The sequence below is a fragment of the Amblyomma americanum genome, chromosome 2, assembly GCF_052857255.1.
Source record: "Amblyomma americanum isolate KBUSLIRL-KWMA chromosome 2, ASM5285725v1, whole genome shotgun sequence".
Classification (NCBI taxonomy): domain Eukaryota; kingdom Metazoa; phylum Arthropoda; class Arachnida; order Ixodida; family Ixodidae; genus Amblyomma; species Amblyomma americanum.
In genome coordinates this window covers 162,757,138-162,773,387 of record NC_135498.1, presented here as the reverse complement: position 1 = coordinate 162,773,387, position 16,250 = coordinate 162,757,138, and the positions used below count along the sequence as shown (strand labels likewise).

The window sequence follows — 16,250 nt, the reverse complement described above, 5'->3', positions numbered from 1 at the left end:
GACTCTCTCATGTAAACGCGGACACTGTAGACAGGAATCTTGTATGCCGCTGTCGGGATGCGGGAGATATAACACGTTGGGGGGGGGGGGGGGGGGGCGTACCACGTTCTGATTTGCACGGGTCCCTCCTTAAATCTTAGTCTACTAGTTTTCAAAATGTTGCGATAACATGCAAGGCGATGAAAACACGAGTCGGGTGCCAACTTCCACAAGGCTTTCATTCGGTGTGGGCTGAATACCACGCATAGGGTAGTATTTTAAACCGAGATCGTTCCCGGGCTTTATCACGCACTTTTACGCATATTTTGTAGCCACAGCGCGGCCACAGTCCTTAGGTGAATAAATGAGAAGCGTGACTGCTAAATCCTTATTCATCTTGTTTCTCGATTTCTTGGGGTCTGCTACTACCTCCCTTCGGCGTAAAATTTTCCAAGTCCGACGAATTAAAGATGGCGGCCCCATAATATATCGATATAGCAATCCAATTGGGAAGTTATTGGTGACGTCATTAGTCATTGATTGGTGAGGTCACTGATTTTGTGACGTCATAATTAACTAGACACATGACTGTTTAATAGCTTATAACTCTAATTAATGAGGTAATCATAAAACAATTTGATATTTCGAATCCTCTAGATGACTAGAATACGTTAGATGCCAATATTAACTAATGAAGTCATTATTTAGTTATATTTAGCTATTATTTATTTGGTTATAAATAACCATTGGCGCCATGATCTACTTAATGTCATATCAGTGACGGGCTGGATGAGTAGAACATATTATACAGCAATATCACCTAATTACGTTAATATTTTATTATAGTTAGGCTTAATGTGGGGGCCGCGATATCAGCATTCGGCAGCTCTCAAGGCTACAAGCGCCCGCTCGCAGTGAGGTATGGAAAAGTAGCCTAATCGCGTGGTAATACATCGCATGGACGATAGATTGCGCTACCAAAGAGGTAACGCTCGTTATTTCAACGTCTTCTAGACGGTGGCTGCATAATTTTCTTCATCAGGACTAAAAAAAAATTTCAAAATTTCTCGTCTTGGTCCATGCCTTTCTCTATGCCGTCAGTAAGCGGCGCGGTTTGAATTCATTTCTTCTATCAGTTTTTAGTGCTTCCCGAGGTCTAACCGGCTGGCCTAGTTTGTGTGAAGCTTGACAGGGTGACCTTGGCCAGGTTGCAACCGTACCACTTTTTAAAATACTGTAGCAGTAAAGAAAGACGACGAATTTCCGTTTCAGGACGCTGCCTTCAGAAGTGCGCGATTATATTCACGACTATATATTACTTAAAGTAGAATCCTCTGCTAAAATTAGAATTTACTGCTTTTTCTTTCTCGTTTTATTTCTCATTTTTTTGTACAAATTCTGGTCTCAGACATAAAATCATCCAAATACTCCGCTCCTTGTCCATGAGTACGTTTGTATTCGCAAAGCACCCAGGTCAATCCCCCGCCGTGGGTGTGTGTCATTAAGCCTGAGGACGTCATCATCATCCTCACGACTTATTTTTGCCATAACCAGCAAGGCGCTGCTTTCTTTTTGTCACTGCGATGGAAGTGCATGCTGCTGGGCCTCCTTTGGAGCCAGGTGGGTTGGGAGCGGCTGTCCAGAAAAAGCTCCTCTACCCCCGGAGAGCCTGAGGCACTGAGGTGTACTCGGCGCCAAGTGATAACGCTCCGACCGACGACGGGTTCATACAGGTCGTTGGCAAGAAGGTCAAGCGTAGACAGGGAGAATCCTCCTCATCAAGCCTCTCAATGATCATCAGGGCGCGAAGTGCTCAAGCACATACTGTCTTGTTTGTGCCACAGCAACCAACCGCCAACCTGAAGCTGCTGAACAGGCAAGCCACCACTATGTATCTTGAAAGACTCGTACCGGGAGCGATCAAAGACGTGAGAGTAAAAAATTCATAAAACGTCATTGCCACTAATCTCATGGCGCGGAGCGCACTAGATATGGTGACCGCCATCACCAAACCCGGCAATATCAGTGTCCGCCTTCTCGTTCTCCAAGACAGTGGCACGACTGGTGTAATTTAAAACGTCGACGTCGTCATCTGTGACGCCGATCTGCCCACGTTAATCAAGCCGGCGGCCAACAGCATTTCAATAACTCCCGTGTAGTGCCTCGGAAGGTCGAAATGCATCATGCTGAATCGCAAGGGTGAATGTACATCATCATGAGCGAAGGTTGGCCACTTTCGACACCCAGTTCAGCCTTTCGTCCCTAGGCTGCTACAGTGCATGAAGTGCATGAAGTTCGGCCACGTGAGCGGCCTCTGCAACAACATCGTCGTGTGCCCGAAGCGCTCCGAGCCACACAGAGGTGACGTTTGCCGCGCAACTGCAATGAAGTGCGACAACTGCCATAGCCCTCACGACTCTGCCTCTAAAGTTTGCCCCCGCCTAACGACTGAACGAGTGGTGCTGAAACGAATAGCATCAGACTGTTCTATGCACAAAGAAGCCGCTGCACAGGTCAGACGACGTCGTTCGCGCCGCCGAAGATCCTCAAAGAAGGCCGTCACCTTAGATGGGGTGGGGGGGGGGGGGGGGGGCGAAGAGCCAATGAGTCGAAGAATTAAAGAAAGTTTATTTCCAGACCTACAGGAAATGGGCCTCGCGCGAAAAGCTATAGGGGTAGTTTGAGAGATGCTCGAGGCCCGGCGAAGGCAGAGCAGCAGAACATGTGCCCATTCAATGCAAAAATGCTCATAGAGAATGAAATTATGCATTATAGAAAACATCAAAAACAGAAGAAATAATTGCGATCATGAAAAAACTAGAATGAACAGACTAACGATCAACGATCGTCAAGCGGTATGCAAGCATCTTGGCTGAGCCTTAAAAATAGTGAGTACTCATGACAAAGCTTGCAGCTTGTCCGCCTCCTTCAACAACCGCACTAAATCAAAGGAACCCTGCCTCTAGTGACGCCCGACTTACTCCCTCAGATATTTCTCAGCGACCACTACCAAAGCTTTGTGCGCCCACTGAGTCAGGGACGTTGCACACTCCCAACGTTGAACACCTACGGCTGACCCAGACAAAAGCCACAATGTGGACCGTGGCCAAGATATGTAAGTCATTGCAATGCTCACATCCTTGATGAATGTCAGGCGTGCTTCGTTCGCTAGTTTGTGCCCGCGAGCAGCACACAACGCACTGGAAGTGACCGATGCGTGCGCTGACAAGTGCACACCTCGACGACTAGTCAGCGCTCATCCTGTTCGATGTGTCCTTCCTTTGTGTATCGTATTTTTAAGCACACGTATAACCTGTAACACTGACAGCCAGCCACTGCAGTCTGATCTTGAAGCGATAAGCACATGGTGTTCTAATTGGTTAATGCCTTTAAATCTTTCCAAAACTAAGCTCATGTCTTTCACTAACAAGCCACGTATTCCTACCGCCTACTTTCTTGATAACAATAGTGTAGAATTCACCACAAGTTACAAGTATCTTGGCATTAACCTACAATGCGACTTATCATGGAATCATCATATTAATCTCACTCTTGCCTCCGCTAACCGTACTTTCGGACTTCTCAAACATAATTTAAAAGAGGCCGCGACACATGTAAAAAAACTAGCGTACACCACATTAATCCGTCCGAAACTCGAATACGCGTCTGCCATTTGGGATCCTCATCAGAATTATATCATCAGTAACATCGAAGCCCTGCAAAACCGTGCTGCGCGATTCATCTTTTCTGATTATTCATGTTACACCAGCGTCACCTCATTGAAGACTAAAGCCGAGTTAGATAACTTAGTACTGCGCCGAAAAATTTCCCGTCTGTCACTTTTCCACAAGCTTTATCACCATCCTTCCCTTCATGATGAATTCTTTCAGCCACCGCCAGTTATCTTTCCACGTCGCGATCATCCTTACAAAGTTAAACGCATTAACTGCCAGTCATTCCATTATGCCTATTCTTTTTTACCACGCACAATAACCGAATGGAACGCTTTGCCATCAGAAATTGCCACTGAATCTGATCTAAATAAATTCCAACATCTTATGCACTCATGTTTCAACAACTAAAAAGGTATTTTTTGAGCGTTCTTTTCTTCCGCCTTGTCTTCTTTTTATTTTATATTTTTTTATATTTTTTTGTACTTCAGCGCACCTTTTCCAGTGTTGTCTTTTTCTTTTTCTAGCGGTGCTGTTATTTATGCTCAAATTTTGCTGTTATGTGCATTGTTGCGACCCTTTCTGTGAATGCCTATTTATGATTAATATTTTGTGATTTCTATTTTATTTTAGTGCAATATTTTTAACCTTATAACAATGCTTTGTACTTACTCCCCCCCCCCCCCCCCCCTGTAATACCCTCAAATGAGGGCCTTTGGGGGTATTTTGAATAAATAAATAAATACATTTTTACCGTGGCTTCCACACCGCTCTATCTATTCACAAGAGGGTCGACAGAAGCCTCCGGAGCCGTGGACTGTCGGCCCACCCATATACGCTGCAGCCACCACCATCTTCAATAAACGTTTACCGGCTCGCTCAACTGCAGCCCGAAGGTCATTGCAAGGCACAGTTTCGCTTCCTGAGAGCGACAGGGTAGAGTGACAAATTGCGACCGCGCTCCTTGCGACCGCGCTCCTCGCCACTTTTTTCTTTCCATTTATAATCCCTCCTTCCTAGTGCAGGGTAAGCAACCGGTGCCAACTTCTGGTTAACATCCCTGCCTTCCCTCTGCCTCTATCTCTCAGTCTATCACTAAAGCCCCCACTCACCGATTTCACCACCGTCTGTCTGGTGAGTGGAGTTTCTCGGGAACGAGCCCACGAAATTCGAACGCAGCGGCCGGGAAATAGTAAGAAAGAAAAAATGCGAAAATGCAAGGCGTTACATGTAACAAGTGCCACAGATTTAATGAAAAAGCACTTCTGGCCTCAAGAGCGGCGTGTACAGGACCTGTCGGCACTGTGTGTCGACTGAGCTTGTGGACAGAGCCTTTCCGCAGGAAATGTCAGTAATCCATTATAGGGGTAATAAATGGAATATTTGAATAAATAATTACGTGATTAATTTGAATGAATAATTATCTCACGAAACCTCTAATTAAATGGGTAATACATTAGGCGAAGTAAATAATTAATAGAATTAGTCAATTACCCCACAAATTAATCGGCAATTTAATGGAATTTAGGAGGTTATTTGCTAAATTAATTATATGTACATCCAATTCTATTCAGTTAAGTCACAAAAAAGATTAACTGGGTAATTGACCGAATTACTTCAGTGAGTGAATTCACACATTGATTGGAAATTTACACGAAATGATGAACGAATTAATTACTACATGAGCTAGTTACTTTAATTTGTTAATTAGTACTTTGGTGCGCTTAGTAGATGCTCTAGCGACATCATCCACGTCGTCGGATGTGGCAGAGCCAAAGTTGCAGCGAAAACACGACTTTGAAACGACCAATTTCAAGAATAAAGAAACGAACACGCAGCGACGCAATCTGCAGTAGTCAGAGAAATGTTTTTTCATTACTGCACCTAAGCAGACTTGAGTCCCCCTGGAATTTTTAAAATAGCAACGTGCTGCACGAAGATTTGAATGAAGCAAGGTTGAATGCAGTCGCCTTAGCGACGCCTGCGTATCAATACGATAGCACTAAAGGCCCAGTTGTCTAGAACATCAGGTGGCGTTGTCTTCATCGAAGTAGTGAGCGAAAAATCATGGGCATGGCTCTGGTAGGTGGTCTACACAGAGCAAACTAGGAGACAGGTGGGCCACATAGGTCACGTGACCTTGAAGCGTAGCACAACCTGCCTACAGGGTAATGAGCAAGCTTCCCACCATTGCAGGTGGCAGTTTTACTAATGATTGGTTGACCAGGAAGAGCAACCTGGGCCTCCCAAGGCCCACCGCGGTGAGGACCCGCCATTGCAGGGCAGTGGTACATCGCTTAAGCACTGCACCACTGGGTCAGGAGGGTTATGAGGACTCTCAGAGATTTATGAATGTAAAGAGAGAATGCCCTTCTGCACATATGGGGATTACGATATTGCGTCATACACTTAAGGTAGAGCTTAAGTGTCCTCTCCATTTTTTTTTGTTTTTACCTTGAATCATAGAATGCAAAGAACAATGCAATTTTTCATTGAAGAGCACATGATCACTACGTTTTCTTTTCAAATCGGCGAAACGTGCAAATTATAAAATAGCGTTCACAGTAGCAGCGGTAATCCGGGGACGACTTTCCGAGCTGCAGCCACCGGATGCGCCTTCGCGGAGGGCAGATTCTTTGCCGCCACGAAGTTTTTGCCGATGCCCGCGGCCTGGACGGCCGCTTGTCCTCTGTAGCGGCTTAGGCGAGCCTTTCGTGGCGGGGCACCAGTCCGGACATGTTCTGCGCGAGGTCGGTGCCTAGCGGCTCGCTGTCCAGCCTCCATGCTACCAGGGCTAGCAGAGCAGACACCAGGCACAGAACGGCACCCGCCACCAGGAAGCAGCGCGCAAGCCTTGACAGCCGTGGCGGCAAAGGCTCAACCGAGAGGCGATGGGCACCGGTGAGATCATACAGCTCGGCGGAGGCCTGCGTTGCGGAGCGGCGGCGCTTCATTTAGGCCCCATTGGGCTAGAGTTGTTTGCTCCAATATTTCTTAGTCGTGTGGACATTCTTGTGCTCCGACTACGATACCAGAGGCGGTGACTGAGTCCTCTGGATTGCTGGAAGCACTGACGTCCTACGCGACGGCTGTCACGATTGAGGGGTATTGGAAAGAAATGCTTCGAAATGAGGTCCATCTGGATAATATCAATATATTCGGCGAAACTGTCTTGAGCATCCAACTGTCAACACAGTAATATGAGTGCCTTTGCTGTCGCTGAATTATTCGTTTGCACATGAAAAGCAAGTAAATTCTGAATGTTGAGGAGTTGATTACAAAAAAGTGCGATAAATTATAAACAACGAGAAAAGTTTGATAGTTAATAGTTCAATAAAAATTTGTGTGGTAACATATAAATGAATAAAAAGAAGCGATCATCACTGACCAGGCCCGGGAATTTCGCGACTTGTAAGGAATCTGTTCGGGTTCCTGGATCGTAACAAAGCGTACAGGACAAGTGGTTAGAAGTTAACCATATGACTCCACTATATGCCGCCATCACGTGACAATTTGTTATTTAAATTTCAAGCATGTCTTCACAACCTCACTAGAATCAAGGAAGTCGTACGGATTTAGAACACGTCAGTGCTCAGTGACTGCGTCGCTTCTTTGTCAGCAAAGTATTTCTGAGAGTGAAATTTGAAGTGAAAATGATTTATTGCCGCCATACGACTGGTTGACAACAGGACTGATTGACGATAAAGAGCGTTACGCATGCAAAACGACACAACCAGGAATCGCACGGCGAATGCAATGCAATGTGGTTCAACTCAGATATGCATATTGAGGATGTTACACCCAGGAATTTACACGATTTTTAAATATCGGCTTCTTTAAATAGAACAGCGCTTTTTTGAGCATAGTATTGTGAGCGGTAGAGTAAATCATAATATGGTTAAGAAGTTCTATATAGCAGGCTGGCTAAATATTATCGAATGGTTAACTTAATAACAATTACTGTGGCTCCTTATTGTGGCCCCTTAATTTTCGAGAGGCGTGTAGCCCACGGTAATATACATATCAGCTCTTTAAAATTTCTAAACGCGGTTACCCTCGCGCTGAGGCCCAATAAATACTGGCTACATTGCGCCAAAATACACGCGCTTTCGAGAAGTGTGCAGGCAAAGCAACATCTCCAGTGCGCGTAACTCGTCGAACTATTCAAAATTTGTTGGGCCACAGAGCCAGTATAAAAGCGTTTTCGAAACAAAACTCTTATGGTTATTACTAATGGTGGATTATTCAATATCAGTTAATCAGGCTGCTAGTTTGCATATCTTTGCACTATACTTATTTACTACACCGCTGATAATGCTCTGCCGAAAAAAGTGCTCTACTAACTCGAAAAGCTTACATTTCAGAATTCTGTAAAATCTTATTTGCAACACCCTATATAGAGGATGTGTGACAAAGTGAAGTTTCGAGTCTTAGGTTTTAGCTTCGATTATTTATTTTAGAAATTTGGTTACATTGGTTTACGTTTTACTAATAAACTCATTGATACAGTTAATACCCTCGCATTCCACTTCAGCTTGGTCTCACAGAGGACAGAAGGTGAAGCAGGTGGCAGTCATACGAATACAGCCGAGGTCCACAAAGCTGTCGCGGGGCTATGACTATCTTCGGCGGCTGATTTTTGAGACTGGGACCGTGTTTCCTGTCAGGTAAATAGTATCACGATTGGGGAGCGTACGAGCGCAGGAAAATCAAAGTGCAGCCTTATAAAAATAGTTTTTACCTAATATACGTTCGGCGGTCGCACGTGAATAGAGGCCGTATATATTTGACATTCCCGCAGACTCGTCCAATGCCTGCTCATGGTGCTATTTTATTGCTCATTGTAATGATAATGTTGTGTCCTTTGTGGAAATGCCAGTGCCCCCCTACTACAACTCTACATCCTTTGTGAAATCAATGCAGGCCCTCCCCGTCAGAGCGTTCCGCTAGCGCGCAGAAAGAGCCGCACCTGGCGCGAAGTCATGGCGCGACTGCTTTCCGCCTCGTCGAGTGGAGGCAGCATCCGCTGCTCGTCGTCGGAAGGCGGTGACAGCCGACCGGGAGACGGCAGGGACCGCGTCAACGCCAGCAGCGAGGGTGCCGCCGAGATGATCCGGGGAGTCTTCCTCGCCGAGAAGGGCGGAGTAGAGACAGATTCGGGCTCATTGGAGCTACTCCAGCCGGCCGGCTCCCCGAAGGACTCCTTTGAAGAGTATGCATATAAAAAAGGAAGGAAAGTTTCAGAGTTAACACCCAGCCATTTATTTGAATACATTGTGTTCTCTAGGCGATTCTTTAAAGCACATAATGGTAAAGAGCAAGTGTATTCGTGTTGTGTGCCGGCGAGACTATCTGAGTACCGGTGCCGGAATGCATATCCAGAGACTAAAGAAAATCAAACGCAAATATTCAAAAGAGAAAACAAAAAATAAATGTTGCAAACCGGTAGAATCCTCCGAAACGTTTTGTTGGCGTTGCAGAGTCAAAAGCTGCACTCACAAGGGCGCTTAGCCAGACATCCTTTTCCCGGGTCCTTCGGAACCTCGCTTAACCAAGGAGTGGCCTCATCCACCACGCCCGCATAGTCCTCCGTGCCGGTGGCCAGATCACTGATGCTGGAAACGGGGCTCTCGTCCTTCGATGTGGCGTTGATAACGTATTCCATCGAGCCAGCTCGTCGATGCGTACCAAGAGACAGCCTGGAGGCGCTATTGTTTTCTTCCTCTTATTCATCGCACACCGAAAAGCCACGCGCTTCAAATAAAAAAAATTATCTGCGTTCTCTAGAATAATTCGCCCCTAAAAGAAATAACCAAGAAAAAAAGGCGCAAGGAATATAAGAAGCTAAACAGATCCCTCAAACAGCGGTTAGAAAATATTCGTCAGCTTTTCCTTTTCTACGGCTAATCATCCATGTGTGGGCCGTGGTTCAGGAAGGAGGAGAACGAAGGTTACACGATTACATAAGTGCAACTAATCGATTATCTTGTTAGCTATACACAAAATTCTTTCGCATGTACAAAAAAGGCTAGATTGATTCTATTCCGGATGACTCATACCTCTTGAATTCATTTTATTTTTTCCAATTTTTTTTTATCTTGATTCAGTCTTCTGACGTTTCCTTCCCCGCGCAAATGCTTCATTGGCATTCTACCCTATACCTTGGCCAATCCCCCCCACGTGGGTATGTGCCATATTACTTGAGGAGAAGAAGAAGAAGAAGAAGAAATGACGCTTCAGTGTCTACTACCGGCAGACTCCCTTGCTAATTGTATAAAAAAATTCCGTATTCGAACGAGCTTTCTTAAATGTCTGACATTTGCCCCCTGTTTACTTTTTTTTTCTTATTTAAATAATCTTACTTATCGGTCAAGCACAACCATTACCTTGGCACCAGTTTGCCTTATTGTCTTGGCCCTCCTCACTGAATCCTGGCCCTGACCAATTACCCGCGTGGGTATGTGCCACGGCAATAAGGAAACAACAAAAATATCAACTCTATGGTGTGTGAGACCTTCTTCAGAAATCGTTATGTTCTTCGAGGTATCTGGCAGAGGCGCTGAGTGTTGCTTTAATACTGTTATTCCGTCTCTTCACAGAACGGCTACTAACTCGCATAGAACTCAGCAAGGACGACCCAGTACCATGGTCTTCACTTCCGTCGCCTACTCCTAGTGCTGGTTATTGTCTGCCAAAAGTGGTAACAACAGTGGAGCACAGGAGAACGATGGTTATGCAGCTGGTCTGTGCCCGGCGCCCATGTGTTCCTGTAGTATGCATGCCTTTTACCAGGAAAGCTATGCACATCTTAACCACGGTTGAAGCCGTTCCTGTTAGTCTTCCGTAGCGACCATAAGTTATGACCTAAGGGCCACCGCCACTACAGAAGGTCGCATCAGTGTGCAGCTTAGTACACCTCCTCCCTTCGGCACCTTCTCCTTATTTATGCCTTTTCCACGCCCCTCTCCCCGAGTATAGAGTAGCAGGCCAGCGACTATTACTCTAGCAAACCTCTCTCCACCATTCCGCACATTAAAGATGTCACTCTACGGCTGGGTTAGAACAAGGCTTTCTCTCAGTTGTTGCAAATTAGGCTCTGCTCATCTCGTGCAGGCCCAGGAGCTGATTGTAACACTGCCATATAATAATAATAATTGGTTTTTGGGGGAAAGGAAATGGCGTTGTATCTGTCTCATATATCGTTGGACACCTGAACCGCGCCGTAAGGGGAGGGTAAAGGAGGGAGTGAAAGAAGAAAGGAAGAGAGAGGTGCCGCAGTGGAGGGCTCCGGAATAATTTCGACCACTTGGGGATCTTTAACGTGCACTGACATCGCACAAAAGGAAACTGTTTTAGTTGTCTCCTGTCGACACATTACAGTTTCCATTATTTATGAACGGGCATTGAATCCCAATTGTCTATCACGTTGCAAATGTTTTCCCCGTATACTTTAAAAACAACGGTAATATTTTAAAAAGAAAGGCCAGTTTATTTAACCCCTAATTTGTAAGCATAGCTCAAATAGTGCTGTTAGGCCGAATAGCGCTAAATTTAAAATCTTAAAACGTACCGTTGTGTTTCAATCCAATTGGTTTCGGGGCGCATGCAGATATCTAAGCACAGAAAACAGTACGCGGCGCTTGTCACACTAGATGTTACAAAGCCTACGACAGCGTCGAGCATTGGAATATGATTTGTTGAATGAACCCTGCATTTGTAGTTTAAGCTTGTTTTCTTGTTTTGAAAGCCGGGTTATTTCTAACATATTTGCAGAAGACAAATTCATTCCTCAAGGAGCTGTTCTTTCGTCTTCTGTTCCCAACAGCTTAGCCCTACTTCATGAATTTTCGCTTGAAAAATCATGTGTACGCTGAGGCCGTTGAATTGCTAGCTTCCACAAGTGTCATACATTTTCTTCATTAGTCTTTACAGTTGTGCGTAAATCTTAAGGAGTAATGGTTAACGACTCTCACTATTACTTCTTGAAATACTGTTTAAGAATTCACAGTCATGCAGACTAACACGTTTTTAACAACGCGCGAGTCTATAAAGAGGCGCACGTATTGCGGCTCCTGGGCTTCACAAGCCAATGGCAAAAAAAGATTTGTTTCAACCCCTCTCACTTTCTTTAGTGACCACCAACATCTACTGTTTCCCTGGAGCAGTCAACTTTGGGATACCGCAAGGTTTAACTTTATTTCAAGAATATATGCGAGCAGCTGATGATTGGGTGTTGACTGGAACAGGTCTTAAAGACCGAGCGTCAACTGTACATACTTCGACATAGTGCTGTCGATAGTTTCAGAGATGCTATGCTTCTGCTTCGATCGTAACCATATGAAGTGAGGCTATCAAAATTGCTTTACTGTATTTTCAATAGATGCACCAGCTTGCGGCGTTGGTGCAGCGTGGATAGTCGTTGTAATTACTTTTTCGCTTATTTCAACGCAACTCACAGGAAGTTTCCTTATTTTAATTTTGTACGAATCACCGTTCTGCGCGAAACAAACTTGAGGACTGCGTATAATCAAAAGAAATTACGGAAAAGTACTCCAGAAGAAGTTGTTTTGCTTAGGACTTACACTATACTTTTAGTTGCATACAGTGCGACGGGAATTCAGCGGTACTTGTTTCAAGGTAGAACTTATTCAAGTGATAGTATAGGAAAAAAGAAGGAAGTTCATGAATGAAGGCATATGGTTTAACATGTTCAAAAAACATTCACTCCTGTTATAAATGTCTTGCGCTGCCGAAAGACTGCATCACAGTCGAACCGTTCAATGGCTGGAAGGTAAATGTCACGATATTACGGGTTCGTATGAAAAAAGTTGAAAACTCGATGGAATGCTAGAAATCCTGTATATGGACCAATAAATGCAGAACCAAAAAAATAGAACAAATTGTTTCGGAGTGGCAGCAGTTTCGTTACGAGTCACTGCTAAACGGGACAAAATGTGTATGGCTAAAGAGAAAGCGTTCTAGTCAGCAGCAATTTTATTACCCTTTCATCATATGGTTTCGACAGTTCTGCTTCTATTAAAATGGATGCGACGGCGAAGGTGAAGGTTAAGAATTGGCGTTCATTTTGTGACCTACACCTTAAATCGAACTATGTTGCAAAATAAGTCTTTATAATTAAAAAAAATCGTCCTTTTACAGAAAAATGAGACGATGACAAACCAAAGTGCATTGAACAGTATAACAAGAAAGGCATTTTAGTGAAATCGGTTAAGAATTGAGAGGTGAAAGCTCGTTGCACAGCTGAGAGAAAGACGTTATCCTCCTGACTGCACAGTTAGACGGAAGAGAAAGGCTGGTAAGTCACAGCTTGTAATTCTTCGCAGTATTAGGGAAGAAACATTCCATTTTGGGGTTCAAGAACATACTGCCGATTAACTCACCGTGACCGGCAAATGAATTCAAGGCCTCTATAATTTATTTTAATGTTTTGTCACTCACCATAGTTATATTGTTTCCGATAGTATGGGTGTTTCTCCACTATTAGAAAAAGATATGAGCAGTGAGCTGGTCACGCCTACTTCCATCCGTGTGCGCACTGTGCGGCCAGTTGAATGGCGAGAGAAATCTCAGTTTGTATTGACACTTTAGTGATGCATAGGGTTTGCTCTTATCGAAGAAGCTCTGAAGCAAACTGCCATCAAAAGGCAACGTATCTCATCGCAAAATGTTTGGCGCTGAGGAGGTACGGTAGCGCAGCGTGTGTGCTTAAGCATTGTTAGAAGGAATAAGCGCATTTAAGCAGTTCTTCGAACTCCACGTATTATCGAAAGCGTTTAGCATCCATACTTAACCAATAGTACGCTTCCGGGCGCAGGAGAAAACTGTGTCATATCATTTTACGAACTTTTACAATCCAATAAAGGTGTTTGAGATTACCCGTCCGGTATAACTCGCTTCCATTCTTGAGGAGGCGGTGGCGCTCTGCTGTCTAAATCGCCTGTGTCGTCTGCTTACTTAGGCCTCTTGTGTGGTTGTGTTACTTATCCGAACAAGCAGGAATCCCAAAGAACTATAGCAGGGCTGTAAGGTTTTCTTCCCTATTTTGTCAAATTGCTTTGTTCTCAAGACACCGGAATGAGGCAAAGCTTAGCGATTGTGGGACATGACTTTTTTTATGTGATTTATCGCATACACCACGGCCCAACCTCTAGAGTGTTTCGACACAACGCACCCCATTACCCATAGCAAGTTCGAGCAAATCAATAAAATGAGTTCTTCGCACCAAGGCGGCTGTCTGCAACACAGACGCAGCTTCTGAACAATATGTCATTCACAGTACAAAGGCGTGACAGGGAGGGACACAGAAGCGGTGGTTTTCTAGCTCTCGTAAATCCAGTACTGCCTTCATTTATTATTGATTTTAAAAGTCACCACGAAATTCTCACCGTGAGCTTATCCCTTTCTGAGTGGTCTACCATAATCATCGCTTGATATAGAGCGCCTGATTGTGACATCTCCATCGGCAACCAACTCTAATATGTACTGCTCAATTTAAACATCCGGTTTCCCAGAGAAAACTTTACACTTTGTGGCGGACATAATTTTGGATAACTTAATTGCCACTCCTCGTCAGTCTAAAGGCTTGATGGATTTCGAACTTATTTTTAACTTTAGTCAGATATTCAACATGCCAACATGTCACCAGGATCAGCATCACTCTTGACCTTGTTTTTGTTTCTAATCCTGAAATGATCGACTCAGTGCCTTGCATAGACGGTCTCAGCAATCACAACCTAATGCTATTTAACTTAGCAGTCTCGAAGCCTCTTTGTTACGGCTTGACTAATTTTATGCGTGATTATAAGAGGGCAAATTTCGCTTTCCTAAACGCTGAGCTCAACAATTTCTTCCCTTCTTTTGAGCAGCTCGCTTTTCCAGGACTCTCAACCAAAACTGGTTATTTTTCAAGCATAAACTGTTTGGCGCATTACCATCTGTGGCGATGCTGGAAAACCATGGCTCAGTAATGTCCTATAGAAGCTTGCAAAGAAGGAAAAAATCCCTTTTTCGCATAGCTAAGCGATCAGATTCAACCCTCGAGTGGTAAAAGTATTTCACATGTCGAAAACACTATACCAGCCTACTGAAGGTCTCCAATAAGAAATTCTTCCACGAGGATATTCTGCACATAATGACAAAAAATGCCCCAAAATTCTGGAACCTACTTTCTCCGACTGATCAACAGCCGCGCAACATATCATTTTCTAACCCGGACGATTCGCATGTGTTGCGAGATGAACGATCCGACTTAGTGAATCCTTACTTGTCTACAATTTTTACTCAAAAGCGGCAGTACATATTCCAAACCTTCCTGGTTGCAGATTTCACAGATGCCTCGCTTTAGTGTGTCTGCGGAAGGTATTGAACAGATTTATGACAAGCTAATATTATCAAGTAACCCCGGACCCGATAGCGTTTCCGCTAAATTATTTAAAGCAACGGAAGTCCTAGCCAAACGAATATTGCAGACAAATTCCACCCAGTCCCTCGCTGAAAGCGCTCTTCCGAATGACTGGGGGATTAGCAAAGTAGTTCCGGTAGTCAAAAGTGGTAACCGGTGAGATCCATCATATTATCGCCCAATATCTTAAACGCGCAATGCTTGTAAACTAATGAAACACATCATTTATTCTCAAGTTGCTTACAACTCGATAACAACGCATTTTTATTCTCTAATTATAACGGCTTTCGCTCTAGTCTTTCTCGCGAAACGCAACGTTTAGAATTCCGATCTGATCTCGATTTAAACCGTGATTCATTCCTTCAAACAGATGTATATTTTTAGATATTTAATGCCATTTGATCGTGTTCCCTGTTTACGACTCATGTGTAAACTTTTTCTCGCAACGTAGACCCATTAATTTTATCTTGGATAAAAAGATCCCCCACCGACCGCTTTCAGTACACCGTTATAGGAGAGCTTCCTTCAGCCTCAATGAAGGCACACCCTGGAGTTTGAGAAGGCTCAGTTCCTGGCCCACTTCTTTTTGTCATCGATATTAAGGAACTTCCGTACAGTGTTTCATCATTCATACGCCTGTTCGCGAATGACTGTGCCCTTTACGCGCCCAAATTCACCACAAACCGACGAGATCATGCTTAGGATAACTTAATTTTATTAGATAGCTGGTGCAATAATTGGCTGATGCCGATTAATATTTCTAAATGCAAATTCATGCAAGTTTCCCGCAAGCGCTCAACATAACCCACGCGTACTAATTATACTCGGTCTAAATTTCACTAGTAAAAACCTTTCATTGCGTTGGCGTCTTAATTGCAAGCAACTTAAATTGGTCGCAATATATCACGGAACTGGTTGCTGAAAGCTCTAAAATATTTGACGTTATCAGAAGAACATTATCGTTGTCACCCTCTTCCGTCCGTGAAATGGCATATGAATCCTTCGTATTTTCAAAACTGGAATAAGCATCCGCAATTTAGTGTCCATATGAAACTTACATAATCTCTAGAATCTCACCCGAATCGCGCCGCTGGCTACAGGTCTTCTAAGTACGACTAAAAAATCAGTCTCAGCAGTATCAAATAATCACTTGGTCTTCCGAAATTGGTCTTTTGCCG

General features: G+C 44.1%; 1 protein-coding gene across 1 annotated transcript; it reads right to left on the bottom strand.

Moving 5' to 3' along the window:
• Positions 1 to 6,349: 6,349 nt before the first annotated feature.
• LOC144120188 (uncharacterized) lies at positions 6,350 to 9,315 on the bottom strand. The gene is made up of 3 exons (XM_077652607.1): positions 9,193 to 9,315; positions 8,620 to 8,853; positions 6,350 to 6,577 (listed from the first exon to the last, which is right to left on the bottom strand). The coding sequence occupies exons 1-3, from the start codon at positions 9,313 to 9,315 to the stop codon at positions 6,350 to 6,352; spliced, it is 585 nt and encodes a 194-aa protein (XP_077508733.1).
• Positions 9,316 to 16,250: the final 6,935 nt, after the last annotated feature.